This window comes from Oncorhynchus mykiss, chromosome 27, assembly GCF_013265735.2.
Source record: "Oncorhynchus mykiss isolate Arlee chromosome 27, USDA_OmykA_1.1, whole genome shotgun sequence".
In the NCBI taxonomy this organism is placed as follows: domain Eukaryota; kingdom Metazoa; phylum Chordata; class Actinopteri; order Salmoniformes; family Salmonidae; genus Oncorhynchus; species Oncorhynchus mykiss.
Genome location: NC_048591.1, coordinates 44,555,595 through 44,575,594, shown reverse-complemented (window position 1 = coordinate 44,575,594; position 20,000 = coordinate 44,555,595). Strand labels below are relative to the sequence as shown.

At 46.4% G+C, this 20,000-nt stretch overlaps 1 protein-coding gene across 1 annotated transcript in view; it reads left to right on the top strand.

Annotated features, from left to right (window-relative positions):
* The window catches only part of gbe1b (glucan (1,4-alpha-), branching enzyme 1b), a 359,324-nt gene that overhangs the window by 146,048 nt on the left and 193,276 nt on the right, over window positions 1-20,000 (top strand). The window contains exons 8-9 of the mRNA XM_036964774.1: window positions 13,690-13,805; window positions 16,595-16,722. Coding sequence (XP_036820669.1) covers window positions 13,690-13,805; window positions 16,595-16,722 — 244 coding nt within the window. The remainder of the gene's footprint in view (window positions 1-13,689; window positions 13,806-16,594; window positions 16,723-20,000) is intronic.

Sequence of the window (20,000 nt, the reverse complement as noted above, 5' to 3'; positions counted from 1 at the left end):
CAGTCCTCTGTTGTCTATTAAATGAGGTACCAGACTCAGTCCTCTGTTGTCTATTAAATGAGGTACCAGACTCAGTCCTCTGTTGTCTATTAAATGAGGTACCAGACTCAGTCCTCTGTTCTCTTTTAAATGAGGTACCAGACTCTGTCCTCTGTTGTCTATTAAATTAGGTACCAGACTCAGTCCTCTGTTGTCTATTAAATGAGGTACCAGACTCAGTCCTCTGTTGTCTATTAAATGAGGTACCAGACTCAGTCCTCTGTTGTCTATTAAATGAGGTACCAGACTCAGTCCTCTGTTGTCTATTAAATGAGGTACCAGACTCAGTCCTCTGTTGTCTATTAAATGAGGTACCAGACTCAGTCCTCTGTTCTCTTTTAAATGAGGTACCAGACTCAGTCCTCTGTTGTCTATTAAATTAGGTACCAGACTCAGTCCTCTGTTGTCTATTACATGAGGTACCAGACTCAGTCCTCTGTTCTCTTTTAAATGAGGTACCAGACTCAGTCCTCTGTTGTCTATTAAATTAGTTACCAGACTCAGTCCTCTGTTGTCTATTACATGAGGTACCAGACTCAGTCCTCTGTTGTCTATTAAATGAGGTACCAGACTCAGTCCTCTGTTGTCTATTACATGAGGTACCAGACTCAGTCCTCTGTTCTCTTTTAAATGAGGTACCAGACTCAGTCCTCTGTTGTCTATTAAATGAGGTACCAGACTCAGTCCTCTGTTGTCTATTAAATGAGGTACCAGACTCAGTCCTCTTGTCTATTAAATGAGGTACCAGACTCAGTCCTCTGTTGTCTATTAAATGAGCTACCAGACTCAGTCCTCTGTTGTCTATTAAATGAGGTAACAGACTGTCCTACGTTCTCTATTAAATGAGGTACCAGACTCAGTCCTCTGTTCTCTATTAAATGAGGTGCCAGACTCAGTCCTCTGTTGTCTATTAAATGAGGTACCAGACTCAGTCCTCTGTTGTCTATTAAATGAGGTACCAGACTCAGTCCTCTGTTGTCTATTAAATGAGGTACCAGACTCAGTCCTCTGTTGTCTATTAAATGAGGTACCAGACTCAGTCCTCTGTTGTCTATTAAATGAGGTACCAGACTCAGTCCTCTGTTGTCTATTAAATGAGGTACCAGACTCAGTCCTCTGTTGTCTATTAAATGAGGTACCAGACTCAGTCCTCTGTTGTCTATTAAATGAGGTACCAGACTCAGTCCTCTGTTGTCTATTAAATGAGGTACCAGACTCAGTCCTCTGTTGTCTATTAAATGAGGTACCAGACTCAGTCCTCTGTTGTCTATTAAATGAGGTACCAGACTCAGTCCTCTGTTCTCTTTTAAATGAGGTACCAGACTCTGTCCTCTGTTGTCTATTAAATTAGGTACCAGACTCAGTCCTCTGTTGTCTATTAAATGAGGTACCAGACTCAGTCCTCTGTTGTCTATTAAATGAGGTACCAGACTCAGTCCTCTGTTGTCTATTAAATGAGGTACCAGACTCAGTCCTCTGTTGTCTATTAAATGAGGTACCAGACTCAGTCCTCTGTTGTCTATTAAATGAGGTACCAGACTCAGTCCTCTGTTCTCTTTTAAATGAGGTACCAGACTCAGTCCTCTGTTGTCTATTAAATTAGGTACCAGACTCAGTCCTCTGTTGTCTATTACATGAGGTACCAGACTCAGTCCTCTGTTCTCTTTTAAATGAGGTACCAGACTCAGTCCTCTGTTGTCTATTAAATTAGTTACCAGACTCAGTCCTCTGTTGTCTATTACATGAGGTACCAGACTCAGTCCTCTGTTGTCTATTAAATGAGGTACCAGACTCAGTCCTCTGTTGTCTATTACATGAGGTACCAGACTCAGTCCTCTGTTCTCTTTTAAATGAGGTACCAGACTCAGTCCTCTGTTGTCTATTAAATGAGGTACCAGACTCAGTCCTCTGTTGTCTATTAAATGAGGTACCAGACTCAGTCCTCTTGTCTATTAAATGAGGTACCAGACTCAGTCCTCTGTTGTCTATTAAATGAGCTACCAGACTCAGTCCTCTGTTGTCTATTAAATGAGGTACCAGACTCAGTCCTCTGTTCTCTTTTAAATGAGGTACCAGACTCTGTCCTCTGTTGTCTATTAAATTAGGTACCAGACTCAGTCCTCTGTTGTCTATTAAATGAGGTACCAGACTCAGTCCTCTGTTGTCTATTAAATGAGGTACCAGACTCAGTCCTCTGTTGTCTATTAAATGAGGTACCAGACTCAGTCCTCTGTTGTCTATTAAATGAGGTACCAGACTCAGTCCTCTGTTGTCTATTAAATGAGGTACCAGACTCAGTCCTCTGTTGTCTATTAAATGAGGTACCAGACTCAGTCCTCTGTTGTCTATTAAATGAGGTACCAGACTCAGTCCTCTGTTGTCTATTAAATGAGGTACCAGACTCAGTCCTCTGTTGTCTATTAAATGAGGTACCAGACTCAGTCCTCTGTTGTCTATTAAATGAGGTACCAGACTCTGTCCTCTGTTGTCTATTAAATTAGGTACCAGACTCAGTCCTCTGTTGTCTATTAAATGAGGTACCAGACTCAGTCCTCTGTTGTCTATTAAATGAGCTACCAGACTCAGTCCTCTGTTGTCTATTAAATGAGGTACCAGACTCAGTCCTCTGTTGTCTATTAAATGAGGTACCAGACTCAGTCCTCTGTTGTCTATTAAATGAGGTACCAGACTCAGTCCTCTGTTCTCTTTTAAATGAGGTACCAGACTCAGTCCTCTGTTGTCTATTAAATTAGGTACCAGACTCAGTCCTCTGTTGTCTATTACATGAGGTACCAGACTCAGTCCTCTGTTCTCTTTTAAATGAGGTACCAGACTCAGTCCTCTGTTGTCTATTAAATTAGTTACCAGACTCAGTCCTCTGTTGTCTATTACATGAGGTACCAGACTCAGTCCTCTGTTGTCTATTAAATGAGGTACCAGACTCAGTCCTCTGTTGTCTATTACATGAGGTACCAGACTCAGTCCTCTGTTCTCTTTTAAATGAGGTACCAGACTCAGTCCTCTGTTGTCTATTAAATGAGGTACCAGACTCAGTCCTCTGTTGTCTATTAAATGAGGTACCAGACTCAGTCCTCTTGTCTATTAAATGAGGTACCAGACTCAGTCCTCTGTTGTCTATTAAATGAGCTACCAGACTCAGTCCTCTGTTGTCTATTAAATGAGGTAACAGACTGTCCTACGTTCTCTATTAAATGAGGTACCAGACTCAGTCCTCTGTTCTCTATTAAATGAGGTGCCAGACTCAGTCCTCTGTTGTCTATTAAATGAGGTACCAGACTCAGTCCTCTGTTGTCTATTAAATGAGGTACCAGACTCAGTCCTCTGTTGTCTATTAAATGAGGTACCAGACTCAGTCCTCTGTTGTCTATTAAATGAGGTACCAGACTCAGTCCTCTGTTGTCTATTAAATGAGGTACCAGACTCAGTCCTCTGTTGTCTATTAAATGAGGTACCAGACTCAGTCCTCTGTTGTCTATTAAATGAGGTACCAGACTCAGTCCTCTGTTGTCTATTAAATGAGGTACCAGACTCTCCTCTGTTGTCTATTAAATGAGGTACCAGACTGTCCTCTGTTGTCTATTAAAGGCCCTTTTGAGCTCACATTTGATATGCACGCCATCGGAGCCCGTTTGGTCTCATCACAGCTCGCGCCGCTCTCTTACAATACATTATAGTGATGTTTAGAGTCCGCCATGGAGGCTATTATAACACTATAACAAGACAGAGCGAGAGCAGGGCTGCTTCTTTCATTACTTATTGAACTCTCCTGGTATCACAAGGACTCATTAGAGACGGAGGGAGAGAGAGAGACTAAGGGAGCAGACATATGTCACTGCTGGGAGGCTTCTGATGAGCCATTAGATAAAGCCCAGAGGAGTGTTGCCTGTGTTCCGTGTGGCTGAGAGTGTGTGTGTATCAGAATGCTGCTATTGGAAATTCCCACCTTCGCTGGTAAGGTGAGGCTTCAGGTTCTGCCAACAAAAGGAAACTTAGCAGTGTGTGTGTGTGTGTGTGTGTGTGTTCTATAATTGTTATTTGTAAAGAAAATCCCTTCCTCTTGTTCCTGCCCTCAAACCAGCAGCGTGAGCTATTCAAATGGCACCCTATTCCCTATCTATATAGGGCACTAGATTTTGACCAGGGCCCATAGCACCATATATTTGTATATTATTTATTTTACTAGGTCAGGTCAGTTAAGAACAAATCCTTATTTTCAATGACGGCCTACCAGGGAACAGTGGGTGCCTTGTTCAGATTTTTACCTTGTTAAGCTCGGCGTTTCGATTTTGCAGCCTTTCGGTTACTAATCCAACGCTCTAACCGCTGTGCTACCTGCCGCCCCATATAGGGGCACTACTATTGACCGGGGCCCGTAGGGAGTAGGGTGCCATTTGGGAACAGAGCAAAACTGTCTGGAATATTTCAACGTGTCTACAGTAATAGAATCGGCGATGAACACGTCCGCTATGTTTCCCCTGTTAGATGAAAAAAACACAATAAATAGAAACGTCAGGAATCTAAACCGGCGCCTCGATGCTTCACAGGAACACGGAAGGCTTATTTTTCACACATTTCTATTAATATTTATAACCGTTTATCAATGAACCTGTAGTCTTGCCTGGCGACCCATCCACAAGGGCTCTGGACAAACTTCTTCTTATCCATAATGGATTCTTCTCCCGACCTCATGTTGAAGTCACACAGACGACTTCTAGGATGGCAGATTCGGACGGGAATGTATGAAGAGAAATCGATAGAGCAGCGGAATTTAATTAAAGGTGAGTTGTCAGGCGAACAGTAGCTAGCCAGAGAAGCAGACATGTAGCTACAGGAGCCCTCCTGCCCTAGCTGCTTCCTGTATTAGCCCCTAGCTGCTTCCTGTATTAGGCCCTAACTGCTTCCTGTATTAGGCCCTAGCTGCTTCCTGTATTAGGCCCTAGCTGCTTCCTGTATTAGGCCCTAGCTGCTTCCTGTATTAGGCCCTAGCTGCTTCCTGTATTAGCCCCTAGCTGCTTCCTGTATTAGGCCCTAACTGCTTCCTGTATTAGGCCCTAGCTGCTTCCTGTATTAGGCCCTAGCTGCTTCCTGTATTAGGCCCTAGCTGCTTCCTGTATTAGGCCCTAGCTGCTTCCTGTATTAGCCCCTAGCTGCTTCCTGTATTAGGCCCTAGATGCTCCCTGTATTAGGCCCTAGCTGCTTCCTGTATTAGGCCCTAGCTGCTCCCTGTATTAGGCCCTAGCTGCTTCCTCTATTAGGCCCTAGCTGCTTCCTGTATTAGGCCCTAGCTGCTTCCTGTATTAGGCCCTAGCTGCTTCCTGTATTAGGCCCTAACTGCTTCCTGTATTAGGCCCTAGCTGCTTCCTGTATTAGGCCCTAGCTGCTTCCTGTATTAGGCCCTAGCTGCTTCCTGTATTAGGCCCTAGCTGCTTCCTGTATTAGGCCCTAGCTGCTTCCTTTATTAGGCCCTAGATGCTCCCTGTATTAGGCCCTAGCTGCTTCCTGTATTAGGCCCTAGCTGCTCCCTGTATTAGGCCCTAGCTGCTTCCTCTATTAGGCCCTAGCTGCTTCCTGTATTAGGCCCTAGCTGCTCCCTGTATTAGGCCCTAGCTGCTTCCTCTATTAGGCCCTAGCTGCTTCCTGTATTAGGCCCTAGCTGCTTCCTGTATTAGGCCCTAGCTGCTCCCTGTATTAGGCCCTAGCTGCTTCCTGTATTAGGCCCTAGCTGCTCCCTGTATTAGGCCCTAGCTGCTCCCTGTATTAGGCCCTAGCTGCTTCCTGTATTAGGCCCTAGCTGCTCCCTGTATTAGGCCCTAGCTGCTCCCTCTATTAGGCCCTAGCTGCTCCCTGTATTAGGCCCTAGCTGCTCCCTGTATTAGGCCCTAGCTGCTTCCTGTATTAGGCCCTAGCTGCTTCCTGTATTAGGCCCTAGCTGCTTCCTGTATTAGGCCCTAGCTGCTCCCTGTATTAGGCCCTAGCTGCTTCCTGTATTAGGCCCTAGCTGCTCCCTGTATTAGGCCCTAGCTGCTTCCTGTATTAGGCCCTAGCTGCTTCCTGTATTAGGCCCTAGCTGCTTCCTGTATTAGGCCCTAGCTGCTCCCTGTATTAGGCCCTAGCTGCTCCCTGTATTAGGCCCTAGCTGATTCCTGTATTAGGCCCTAGCTGCTTCCTGTATTAGGCCCTAGCTGCTTCCTGTATTAGGCCCTAGCTGCTTCCTGTATTAGGCCCTAGCTGCTTCCTGTATTAGGCCCTAGCTGCTTCCTGTATTAGGCCCTAGCTGCTTCCTGTATTAGGCCCTAGCTGCTTCCTGTATTAGGCCCTAGCTGCTTCCTGTATTAGGCCCTAGCTGCTTCCTGTATTAGGCCCTAGCTGCTTCCTGTATTAGGCCCTAGCTGCTTCCTGTATTAGGCCCTAGCTGCTTCCTGTATTAGGCCCTAGCTGCTTCCTGTATTAGGCCCTAGCTGCTCCCTGTATTAGGCCCTAGCTGCTTCCTGTATTAGGCCCTACCTGCTTCCTGTATTAGGCCCTAGCTGCTTCCTGTATTAGGCCCTAGCTGCTTCCTGTATTAGGCCCTAGCTGCTTCCTGTATTAGGCCCTAGCTGCTTCCTGTATTAGGCCCTAGCTGCTTCCTGTATTAGGCCCTAGCTGCTTCCTGTATTAGGCCCTAGCTGCTCCCTGTATTAGGCCCTAGCTGCTCCCTGTATTAGGCCCTAGCTGCTTCCTGTATTAGGCCCTAGCTGCTTCCTGTATTAGGCCCTAGCTGCTTCCTGTATTAGGCCCTAGCTGCTTCCCACTGCTGCTTTAATGGACCTTTTTCAAGCAAGACCAAGGACACCTTGGCCGTGTGTCCCAAATGACACTCTATTCCCTATCTAGTGCAATACTCTTGGCCAGGAACAATGCACTATGTAGGGAACAGGGTGCCATTTCAGACGCAGACATTGTGACAAATAGAGAATAAATGAACCAGGACTGTAAGTTACATGGCTCAGGGCGTGGCAAGACTTCCTGTCAGGCAGTTAATGAAGCTACCTATTACCTTGAACAGTTCAGGGCGTGGCAAGACTTCCTGTCAGGCAGTTAATGAAGCTACCTATTACCTTGAACAGCTCAGGGTGTGGCAAGACTTCCTGTCAGGCAGTTAATGAAGCTACCTATTACCTTGAACAGGGGTCTTCAGATGTGATACTTCTATTAGGTTTGATCCAGGCGTCCCTCAGTAATGCTCTGTCTCTGTTCCCTCCCCTCCCTTTCTCTCCCCCCTGTCTCTCCCTCTCTCTGTTTCTCTCCTCCCTCTCTCTCTCTCCTGTCTCTCCCTCTCTCTGTGTCTCTCCCTCTCTCTGTTTCTCTCCTCCCTCTCTCTCTCTCTCCTCCCTCTCCCTGTTTCTCTCCTCCTCTCTCTCTCTCTCTCTCTCTCCTGTCTCTCCCTCTCTCTCTCCTCTCTCTCTCTCTCTCCTCCCTCTCTCTCTCTCTCTTACATTCAGCCTATATTGTGCATCATTTGCATCCATCTCTGTATGAAGTTTTTACATGTGAAAAGAGAGAGGCCAGAGGCCAGGGCTTTGTGGTCTGAATTATAATTGGCCTCTTCCATGCTGTTATGGTCTGTCCAGAACGATCTTCGAGCTCTTCCATGATGTTCTGGTCTGTCCAGAACGATCGTCGATCTCTTCCATGATGTTCTGGTCTGTCCAGAACGATCGTCGATCTCTTCCATGATGTTCTGGTCTGTCCAGAACGATCGTCGATCTCTTCCATGATGTTCTGGTCTGTCCAGAACGATCGTCTATCTCTTCCATGATGTTCTGGTCTGTCCAGAACAATCGTCGATCTCTTCCATGATGTTCTGGTCTGTCCAGAACAATCGTCGATCTCTTCCATGATGTTCTGGTCTGTCCAGAACGATCGTCGATCTCTTCCATAATGTTCTGGTCTGTCCAGAACGATCGTCGATCTCTTCCATGATGTTCTGGTCTGTCCAGAACGATCGTCGATCTCTTCCATGATGTTCTGGTCTGTCCAGAACGATCGTTGATCTCTTCCATGATGTTCTGGTCTGTCCAGAACGATCGTCGATCTCTTCCATGATGTTCTGGTCTGTCCAGAACGATCGTCGATCTCTTCCATGATGTTCTGGTCTGTCCAGAACAATCGTCGATCTCTTCCATGATGTTCTGGTCTGTCCAGAACAATCGTCGATCTCTTCCATGATGTTCTGGTCTGTCCAGAACAATCGTCGATCTCTTCCATGATGTTCTGGTCTGTCCAGAACAATCGTCGATCTCTTCCATGATGTTCTGGTCTGTCCAGAACAATCGTCGATCTCTTCCATGATGTTCTGGTCTGTCCAGAACAATCGTCGATCTCTTCCATGATGTTCTGGTCTGTCCAGAACAATCGTCGATCTCTTCCATGATGTTTTGGTCTGTCCAGAAGGATCATGATTGCTTCGGACCATTAACACAATGTGGTCCTTGACATGATTACTGTACACACGTGTAGCCTCAGCTAGTGTATATAAATGGGTTCATATGACGTGTGTGTGTGTGTGCTGGAGTGACACGGCAATGCTGTGCATCATTACGTAGCGCTGTGTTTATCGTCCCTATGTTCTAATGAACCGCTTCCTGTCAGACACCTTCTACATCCACGTCTCCAAAACGGTTCCAAGAAAAGACTTGAGCTTCTTGGTATGACAAAAAATATTGCATTTATTTGTCCATGTTTGTCACACAGTTCCTTTTGAGGGCGAGTGACCCAGTCCGCTGGTTTCCATGTAAGCATAGACAGATTCCAATTTTAAAACAAACTCAAAAAGGAAAACAAAATGACGTGAGGTGATAACGGGGAAATACATAGTAACCAAACGGTATGAACAACAGGATACGATTTAACACTACATTTAGACTTGTTTCTCCAGCAGGCTCCTATAGCCTGTCCTTTCTAACCAGGCTCCTACCGCCTGTCCTTTCTAACCAGGCTCCTACCGCCTGTCCTTTCTAACCAGCCTCCTCTAGCCTGTCCTTTCTAACCAGGCTCCTCTAGCCTGTCCTTTCTAACCAGGCTCCTACCGCCTGTCCTTTCTAACCAGGCTCCTCTAGCCTGTCCTTTCTAACCAGGCTCCTATAGCCTGTCCTTTCTAACCAGGCTCAGCCTGTCCTTTCTAACCAGGCTCCTATCGCCTGTCCTTTCTAACCAGGCTCCTACCGCCTGTCCTTTCTAACCAGGCTCCTACCGCCTGTCCTTTCTAACCAGGCTCAGCCTGTCCTTTCTAACCAGGCTCAGCCTGTCCTTTCTAACCAGGCTCAGCCTGTCCTTTCTAACCAGGCTCCTATAGCCTGTCCTTTCTAACTAGGCTCCTATAGCCTGTCCTTTCTAACCAGGCTCCTATCGCCTGTCCTTTCTAACCAGGCTCCTACCGCCTGTCATTTCTGCTCCTATCGCCTGTCATTTCTGACCATGCTCCTATCACCTGTCCTTTCTAACCAGGCTCCTATCGCTTGTCATTTCTGACCAGGCTCCTATCGCCTGTCCTTTCTAACCAGGCTCCTACCGCCTGTCATTTCTGACCAGGCTCCTATCGCCTGTCCTTTCTGACCAGGCTCCTATCGCCTGTCCTTTCTAACCAGGCTCCTACCGCCTGTCCTTTCTGACCAGGCTCCTATCGCCTGTCATTTCTGACCAGGCTCCTATCGCCTGTCCTTTCGAACCAGGCTCCTATCGCCTGTCCTTTCTAACCAGGCTCCTCTAGCATGTCCTTTCTAACCAGGCTCCTAGACACCACGGTGTGGATAATGGCGTCGACACCACGGTGTGGATAATGGCGTCGACACCACGGTGTGGATAATGGTGTGGATAATGGCGTCGACACCAGTGTGGATAATGGCGTCGACACCACGGTGTGGATAATGGCGTCGACACCACGGTGTGGATAATTGCGTCGACACCACGGTGTGGATAATGGCGTCGACACCACGGTGTGGATAATGGCGTCGACACCACGGTGTGGATAATTGCGTCGACACCACGGTGTGGATAATGGCGTCGACACCACGGTGTGGATAATGGCGTCGACACCACGGTGTGGATAATGGCGTCGACACCACGGTGTGGATAATGGCGTCGACACCACGGTGTGGATAATGGCGTTGACACCACGGTGTGGATAATTGCGTCGACACCACGGTGTGGATAATGGCGTCAACACCACGGTGTGGATAATGGCGTCGACACCACGGTGTGGACAATTGCGTCGACACCACGGTGTGGATAATGGCGTCGACACCACGGTGTGGATAATGGCGTCGACACCACGGTGTGGATAATGGCGTCGACACCACGGCAGGGATAATGGTGTGGATAATGGCGTCGACACCACGGTGTGGATAATGGCGTCGACACCACAGTGTGGATAATGGTGTGGATAGTGGCGTCGACACCACGGTGTGGATAATGGCATCAACACCACGGTGTGGATAATGGCGTCAACACCACGGTGTGGATAATGGCATCGACACCACGGTGTGGATAATGGCGTCGACACCACGGTGTGGATAATGGCGTCGACACCACGGTGTGGATAATGGCATCGACACCACGGTGTGGATAAGGGCGTCGACACCACGGTGTGGATAAGGGCGTCGACAACACGGTGTGGATAATGGCATCGACACCACGGTGTGGATAAGGGCGTCGACAACACGGTGTGGATAATGGCATCGACACCACGGTGTGGATAAGGGCGTCGACACCACGGTGTGGATAATGGCATCGACACCACGGTATGGATAAGGGCGTCGACACCACGGTGTGGATAATGGCGTCGACACCACGGTGTGGATAAGGGCGTCGACACCACGGTGTGGATAATGGCATCGACACCACGGTGTGGATAAGGGCGTAGACACCACGGTGTGGATAAGGGCGTCGACACCACGGTGTGGATAAGGGCGTCGACAACACGGTGTGGATAAGGGCGTCGACACCACGGTGTGGATAAGGGCGTCGACACCACGGTGTGGATAAGGGCGTCGACAACACGGTGTGGATAATGCATTGGAGGCATTCAATCTGTGTCCCTTAACAATATGTTCCATAGATCTGTTATACAGTAGTTGTCAATGGTGCCTGTGTCGGGTGCATATTTTTTGCCGATGGCACTTATGCAATATTTCAGTGCCATCTAAATAAATACATGGCTTTTGAATATTGGTTTTAAGAAATTGTCTTCCATTGAGTGTGAACTCTGCTCACCTATCTTCACTGTTATAATTAAAGCCTTGGTTTCTAGAAAGAGCACAGCTGAAGGCACATAAAAAATGTCTTTTTTTTTTTTTCATACCTGACTGGCGTCTCATAATGTCCATGGCCTCTACAATCTCCATGGTCTCAGTGATGACCTCCACAATCTCCATGGTCTCAGTGATGACCTCCACAATCTCCATGGTCTCAGCAATGACCTCCACAATCTCCATGGTCTCAGTGATGACCTCCACAATCTCCATGGTCTCAGTGATGACCTCCACAATCTCCATGGTCTCAGCGATTACCTCCACAATCTCCATGGTCTCAGCGATGACCTCCACAATCTCCATGGTCTCAGCGATGACCTCCACAATCTCCATGGTCTCAGCGATGACCTCCACAATCTCCATGGTCTCAGTGATGACCTCGATAATCTCCATGGTCTCAGTGATAACCTCCACAATCTCCATGGTCTCAGTGATTACCTCCACAATCTCCATGGTCTCAGCGATGACCTCCACAATCTACATGGTCTCAGTGATGACCTCGATAATCTCCATGGTCTCAGTGATAACCTCCACAAGCTCCATGGTCTCAGCGATGATCTCCACAATGGCGTCGGCACCACCAGCCACCAGCTAGCTCAATGAGGCTCTACACAGCAGGCCAGCCACCAGCTAGCTCAATGAGGCTCTACACAGCAGGCCAGCCACCAGCTAGCTCAATGAGGCTCTACGCAGCAGGCCAGCAACCAGCTAGCTCAATGAGCCTCTACACAGCAGGCCAGCCACCAGCTAGCTCAATGAGGCGCTACACAGCAGGCCAGCCACCAGCTAACTCAATGAGGCTCTACACAGCAGGCCAGCCACCAGCTAGCTCTGCCATGTTAAGTTTCTTTGGCAACGTGCCCTTGCTGAGGCAGAAGTAAGGCAGCACAGAGAGAGACCTAGAGCTTTAAGAGCCTGCTTACTTCAGGAGCACTCTCAGATCCTTGAGCCTCCCCAGGATACAATACTATTTTAAGGATAGAATCAGCATTTTCTAATCCCTCCTCATCGCCATGGTAAACGAGGGAGGAAGAGTACAGGATGTTTCCTAATAATATCTCCTTTTTCCTGAAGTGTACACTCATTCACTACTTCCCACAAATCTGAAAGCATTTGATTGGTGGAGGCATGGGCTAGCTTGGCTAGCATATTTCTTACACCAGTCCGTTCTCTTTCAAATACACACTTTGGGATGAAGGAGAGGTAATTGGGGCCAGTGTCTCTCTGCATAATCATGATGTCCTATATTTTGTTTCATTTAACACTTAGCTCACTATCTTGAGTGTCTGGCTTGGGTTCGAACCTGGGTCTCCTGCGTGCCGCTAAACCAGATACCCCGCTGAGCTAAAGCCCAGGTATTAACTTGATGGGGGGGGGGCTTCTTCAGGCCTCGGTCGAGGCGACTTGTCATGTGAGCGTGGTTCACCTTGACCGAATCACCTCAATTACACTTTCTCTGTCCAGTCCTCCCGAAGTTGTTGAAGTAGTTTTGATATTGCAGTGCTTTAAAAGGACCTTGGCTCTGTCTTTCTTTTCCTGTGTTTATTCTGAGTATTGGTTTGCTATGTTGGACGGAGGAGGGAGTCACGTTGTGCGTCTCTCAAATGGCACCCTATATCCCTATATGGTGCACTACTTTTGACCAGGACCCTATGAGCCGAGATCAAAAGTAGTGCACCTAAATAGGGAAACGGTGTGCCATTTGGGACGTGCCACGTTAGAAGGAGAGAGGCCACAAAGCACGTTAGAGAGTATCGCTGATCTCATTCTCAGGAGTAGGAACTCAATTCCCTCGCTTGGTGTTTGTTTACCCAAGTGTTACATGAAATCCTATCAGACTGAGACACAGTGAGACGGTGGCCATACTAAACACTTAGCCAGTGGCCATGCGCTCTGATAGAGATCAGGCCTCCATCCCAAATAGCACCCTATTCCCTATTTGGCACACTAGTTTTGACCAGATCCCTATGGTCCCTGGTCAAAAGTAGTGCACTAAAATAGGGAATAGGGTGCTATTTGGGATGTAGACCAGGAGGAGTGCTCAGTTACCTACTGTAAGACATTGATTTACTCAGCCAGATAGAGAGCCAGAGAGAACTGGACACTGTGGCCCAATGTGTGTGTGTCTGTGTCTGCGTGTGTGTCTGTGTGTGCGCGCGCATGCGTCTATCACACACACACCTGTGCCTAAGCATCAACATCAGATGGGAATGACCTGTAGCGTTGTAGAACAAACCTCCAACCAGCAACATCACACGTTTCAATTATTACATACTTATTGTTTTCCTGACCTTGCTCTTGTGTGTGTGTGTGTGTGTGTGTGTGTCCGTGCGTGCGTCAGCTGGGAGGTGCTGAGGTTCCTGCTGTCTAACCTGCGTTGGTGGATGGAAGAGTATCGTTTTGATGGCTTCAGGTTCGATGGGGTGACGTCCATGATGTACCATCACCATGGCATTGGTAAGGGCTATAGGGATTCATATTGGGCATCACCATGGCATTGGTAAGGGCTATAGGGATTCATATTGGGCATCACCATGGCATTGGTAAGGGCTATAGGGATTCATATTGGGCATCACCATGGCATTGGTAAGGGCTATAGGGATTCATATTGGGCATCACCATGGCATTGGTAAGGGCTATAGGGATTCATGATGTACCATCACCATGGCATTGGTAAGGGCTATAGGGATTCATATTGGGCATCACCATGGCATTGGTAAGGGCTATAGGGATTCATATTGGGCATCACCATGGCATTGGTAAGGGCTATAGGGATTTATATTGGGCATCACCATGGCATTGGTAAGGGCTATAGGGATTTATATTGGGCATCACCATGGCATTGGTAAGGGCTATAGGGATTCATATTGGGCATCACCATGGCATTGGTAAGGGCTATAGGGATTCATATTGGGCATCACCATGGCATTGGTAAGGGCTATAGGGATTCATATTGGGCATCACCATGGCATTGGTAAGGGCTATAGGGATTCATATTGGGCATCACCATGGCATTGGTAAGGGCTATAGGGATTCATATTGGGCATCACCATGGCATTGGTAAGGGCTATAGGGATTTATATTGGGCATCACCATGGCATTGGTAAGGGCTATAGGGATTTATATTGGGCATCACCATGGCATTGGTAAGGGCTATAGGGATTCATATTGGGCATCACCATGGCATTGGTAAGGGCTATAGGGATTCATATTGGGCATCACCATGGCATTGGTAAGGGCTATAGGGATTCATATTGGGCATCACCATGGCATTGGTAAGGGCTATAGGGATTCATATTGGGCATCACCATGGCATTGGTAAGGGCTATAGGGATTCATATTGGGCATCACCATGGCATTGGTAAGGGCTATAGGGATTCATATTGGGCATCACCATGGCATTGGTAAGGGCTATAGGGATTCATATTGGGCATCACCATGGCATTGGTAAGGGCTATAGGGATTCATATTGGGCATCACCATGGCATTGGTAAGGGCTATAGGGATTCATATTGGGCATCACCATGGCATTGGTAAGGGCTATAGGGATTCATATTGGGCATCACCATGGCATTGGTAAGGGCTATAGGGATTCATATTGGGCATCACCATGGCATTGGTAAGGGCTATAGGGATTCATATTGGGCATCACCATGGCATTGGTAAGGGCTATAGGGATTCATATTGGGCATCACCATGGCATTGGTAAGGGCTATAGGGATTCATATTGGGCATCACCATGGCATTGGTAAGGGCTATAGGGATTCATATTGGGCATCACCATGGCATTGGTAAGGGCTATAGGGATTCATATTGGGCATCACCATGGCATTGGTAAGGGCTATAGGGATTCATATTGGGCATCACCATGGCATTGGTAAGGGCTATAGGGATTCATATTGGGCATCACCATGGCATTGGTAAGGGCTATAGGGATTCATATTGGGCATCACCATGGCATTGGTAAGGGCTATAGGGATTCATATTGGGCATCACCATGGCATTGGTAAGGGCTATAGGGATTCATATTGGGCATCACCATGGCATTGGTAAGGGCTATAGGGATTCATATTGGGCATCACCATGGCATTGGTAAGGGCTATAGGGATTCATATTGGGCATCACCATGGCATTGGTAAGGGCTATAGGGATTCATATTGGGCATCACCATGGCATTGGTAAGGGCTATAGGGATTCATATTGGGCATCACCATGGCATTGGTAAGGGCTATAGGGATTTATATTGGGCATCACCATGGCATTGGTAAGGGCTATAGGGATTCATATTGGGCATCCTAAGACTCCTGTTCAAACTAGAAATTAATTATAGTGTTTTCATAATCACTTCATATTCTTTACACTAGCAGCAGTCTAGTGTTTCTGGTGTTGTTAAGCGAAAATCCCACACACTGATATTGCTCATATCACTGTGTTTATTCAGGCTTACGCGTCGACCTCTTGGCCTTCGTCAGAGCTTTTTAAATAGAGGCTGACACAACTTGTATAAACATGCCAGAGCAGTGTTCCCAAGCACCTGCAACGTCACGCCTGCTGTGCTTTTAAACAAAACAAAATGGTTAAATGTTATTTTCACTGTGTACAGAGCGTACATAACGTATTTCATACGAAGTGCACTAACAACAGTAGAGTTTTTTGGTTTACATTGTCTGTGTATTCAGTGTGGGTTATAGTTTACATTGTCTGTGTATTCAGTGTGGGTTATGGTTATAAATTGGTTGTGTATTCAGTGTGGGTAATGGTTATAAATTGGTTATGTATTCAGTGTGGGTTATAGTTTACATTGTCTGTGTATTCAGTGTGGGTTATGGTTATAAATTGGTTATGTATTCAGTGTGGGTAATGGTTATAAATTGGTTATTTATTCAGTGCGGGTTATGGTTATAAATTGGTTATGTATTCAGTGTGGGTAATGGTTATAAATTGGTTATGTATTCAGTGTGGGTAATGGTTATAAATTGGTTATGTATTCAGTGTGGGTAATGGTTATAAATTGGTTATATATTCAGTGTGGGTGTTGTACCTCTGTCCTCAGGTAGTATATTTTCAGGAGACTACTCTACGTACGAGCTCTTACTGTACCTCTTAACCCCTACACCCTTGCTCTTAGCTTCCTTTCTCCTACACCCTAGCTCCCTAACCCTTACCCCCCTACCCGTTAACCCTTACCCCCTGACTCCTACCCCCTAGCTCCCTAGGTGATAGCCTTCCTCTTTCTCTGTCCTCAGGCAGTATGTTTTCAGGAGACTACTCTGAGTACTTTGGTCTTCAGGTGGATGAAGATTCCCTGGTCTATCTGATGACAGCTAATCATGTCCTGCACACCCTGTATCCTGACTGCATCACCATCGCAGAGGTAACACTGGTCCTTAGGCACTTCAATATGTACCAAAATTGTTGATACGTAAAATCGGTATGGTGTCCTGAATGTCATGGCAACAATGGTGAGAGGAATTAGTAGTATTAAATCACATCTAGATCCGGGTCCAGGCTATAGCTTCAGACCACCCCACAGTGAACAACGCTGACTCTGTAGGACTCTACTAAAACAGTAAAACACACATGGCAGGAGTCCTGACTCTACATCCAAAACACACACTGGAGGAGTCCTGACTCTACATCCAAAACACACACTGGAGGAATCCTGACTCTACATCCAAAACACACACTGGAGGAGTCCTGACTCTACATCCAAAACACACACTGGAGGAGTCCTGACTCTACATCCAAAACACACACTGCAGGAGTCCTGACTCTACATCCAAAACACACACTGGAGGAGTCCTGACTCTACATCCAAAACACACACTGGAGGAGTCCTGACTCTACATCCAAAACACACACTGGAGGAGTCCTGACTCTACATCCAAAACACACACTGGAGAAGTCCTGACTCTATATCCAAAACACACACTGGAGTCGTCCTGACTCTACATCCAAAACACACACTGGAGGAGTCCTGACTCTACATCCAAAACATACACTGGAGGAGTCCTGACTCTACATCCAAAACACACACTGGAGGAGTCCTGACTCTACATCCAAAACACACACTGGAGAAGTCCTGACTCTACATCCAAAACAGACACTGGAGTCGTCCTGACTCTACATCCAAAACACACACTGGAGGAGTCCTGACTCTACATCCAAAACACACACTGGAGGAGTCCTGACTCTACATCCAAAACACACACTGGAGGAGACCCGACTCTACATCCAAAACACACACTGCAGGAGTCCTGACTCTACATCCAAAACACACACTGGAGGAGTCCTGACTCTACATCCAAAACACACACTGGAGAAGTCCTGACTCTAAATCCAAAAACACACACAAACACAATGCATTAAATGAGTCGTGGATGACACCCCCCCCCCCCCCCCCCCCTCCCTGGTCATGATTAATTAAAGCACTTATTATTGTCTCACATCTTTGATCATCTCTGTAATTAAGGAATAATGTTGCCAGTAAACGGAAGCCGGTGCTTTGTTTTTGGCTCTAATTCATTCAATTAAACTGGATTTTTCTAGGATCCTCTCCGTGTTGTTCCTGGAACAGTGTCAGTGTTTTTGGAGTTTTATTTATTAGTTATTAGTATGTACAGCGTAGACGCATAGTATCAATCTTCCAACAACGTTTTGTCAGGTTCCTTCTCCGCAATGCAATAACAATTACAACTAGTAAAACCAGTTGAATTTAAAACTAATATATAAAGTCAAATGCTCAGTATAATATAATAAACATTTTATCATTAGTATAGTACAGGAAGGCACAGTTTATAGTCCCAATATTTACACCTGTATCAGGGAAAGGGGGGAATTGAGTGGCAAGTGTTTTTAATTGAGCATTATAATGATATATATATATATATATAAATAATATTGTAATAAGAGTCTGGTAGCAGCAGGTGTGTGTGTGTAGCATGAGTGTTGGTGTGTGTGTTCTAAGGTGTGGAGAATCAGAACAGGTGCTCAGTCTAGTTCAGGTGTTCAGCAGTCTGATGGTTTTACATTCACATTTGAGTCATTTAGCAAACGCTCTTATCCAGGCTTGTTCATAAAAACTGTCTCTGAGCCTGTTGGTATCAGCCATCATGCTCCGATACCGTCTGCAAGGGAGAAAACAGCTCGTGGTTGGTCCTTGATGAAGCTGCGGGCCTTCCTCAGCCACCGTTTCGAGTAGTTGTCTTCACCGCCCGTCGGTGGGCCTTTCGGTCGTAGACGGATCCATTCCCGTACCAGGCCGTGTTGCAACCGGTCAGGAAGCTCTCGATGGTGCAGAGGTAGTATTTGGAGAGTATGTGTTGCTCATGGAGTATTCTCAGTATGTGTTGGAGTAGTCTCAGTATGTGTTGCTGTTGGAGTATTCTCAGTATGAGTTGCAGTAGTATCAGTATGTCTTGCTGTTGGAGTAGTATCAGTATGTGTTGGAGTAGTATCAGTATGTCTTGCTGTTGGAGTAGTATCAGTATGTGTTGGAGTAGTATCAGTATGTGTTGGAGTAGTATCAGTATGTGTTGGAGTAGTATCTGTATGTGTTGGAGTAGTATCTGTATGTGTTGGAGTAGTATCAGTATGTGTTGGAGTAGTATCTGTATGTGTTCCTCATGGAGTAGGATCAGTATGTGTTGGAGTAGTATCAGTATGTGTTGGAGTAGTATCAGTATGTCTTGCTGTTGGAGTAGTATCAGTATGTGTTGGAGTAGTATCAGTATGTGTTGGAGTAGTATCAGTATGTCTTGCTGTTGGAGTAGTATCAGTATGTGTTGGAGTAGTATCAGTATGTGTTGGAGTAGTATCAGTATGCGTTGGAGTAGTCTCAGTATGTTTTGCTCTTGGAGTAGTCTCGGTATGTTTTGCTCTTGGAGTAGTCTCAGTATGTTTTGCTCTTGGAGTAGTCTCAGTATGTGTTGCTCATGGAGTAGTCTCAGTATGTGTTGCTCATTGAGTAGTGTCGGTATGTGTTGCTCATGGAGTAGTCTCAGTATGTTTTGCTCATGGAGTAGTCTCAGTATGTCTTGGAGTAGTCTCAGTATGTCTTGGAGTAGTCTCAGTATGTCTTGGAGTAGTCTCAGTATGTCTTGGAGTAGTCTCAGTATGTCTTGGAGTAGTCTCAGTATGTTTTGCTCATGGAGTAGTCTCAGTATGTCTTGGAGTAGTCTCAGTATGTCTTGGAGTAGTCTCAGTATGTCTTGGAGTAGTCTCAGTATGTCTTGGAGTAGTCTCAGTATGTCTTGGAGTAGTCTCAGTATGTCTTGGAGTAGTCTCAGTATGTCTTGGAGTAGTCTCAGTATGTCTTGGAGTAGTCTCAGGATGTCTTGGAGTAGTCTCAGGATGTCTTGGAGTAGTCTCAGTATGTCTTGGAGTAGTCTCAGTATGTCTTGGAGTAGTCTCAGTATGTCTTGGAGTAGTCTCAGTATGTCTTGGAGTAGTCTCAGTATGTCTTGGAGTAGTCTCAGTATGTCTTGGAGTAGTCTCAGTATGTCTTGGAGTAGTCTCAGTATGTCTTGGAGTAGTCTCAGTATGTCTTGGAGTAGTCTCAGTATGTCTTGGAGTAGTCTCAGTATGTTTTGCTCATGGAGTAGTCTCAGTATGTTTTGCTCATGGAGTAGTCTCAGTATGTTTTGCTCATGG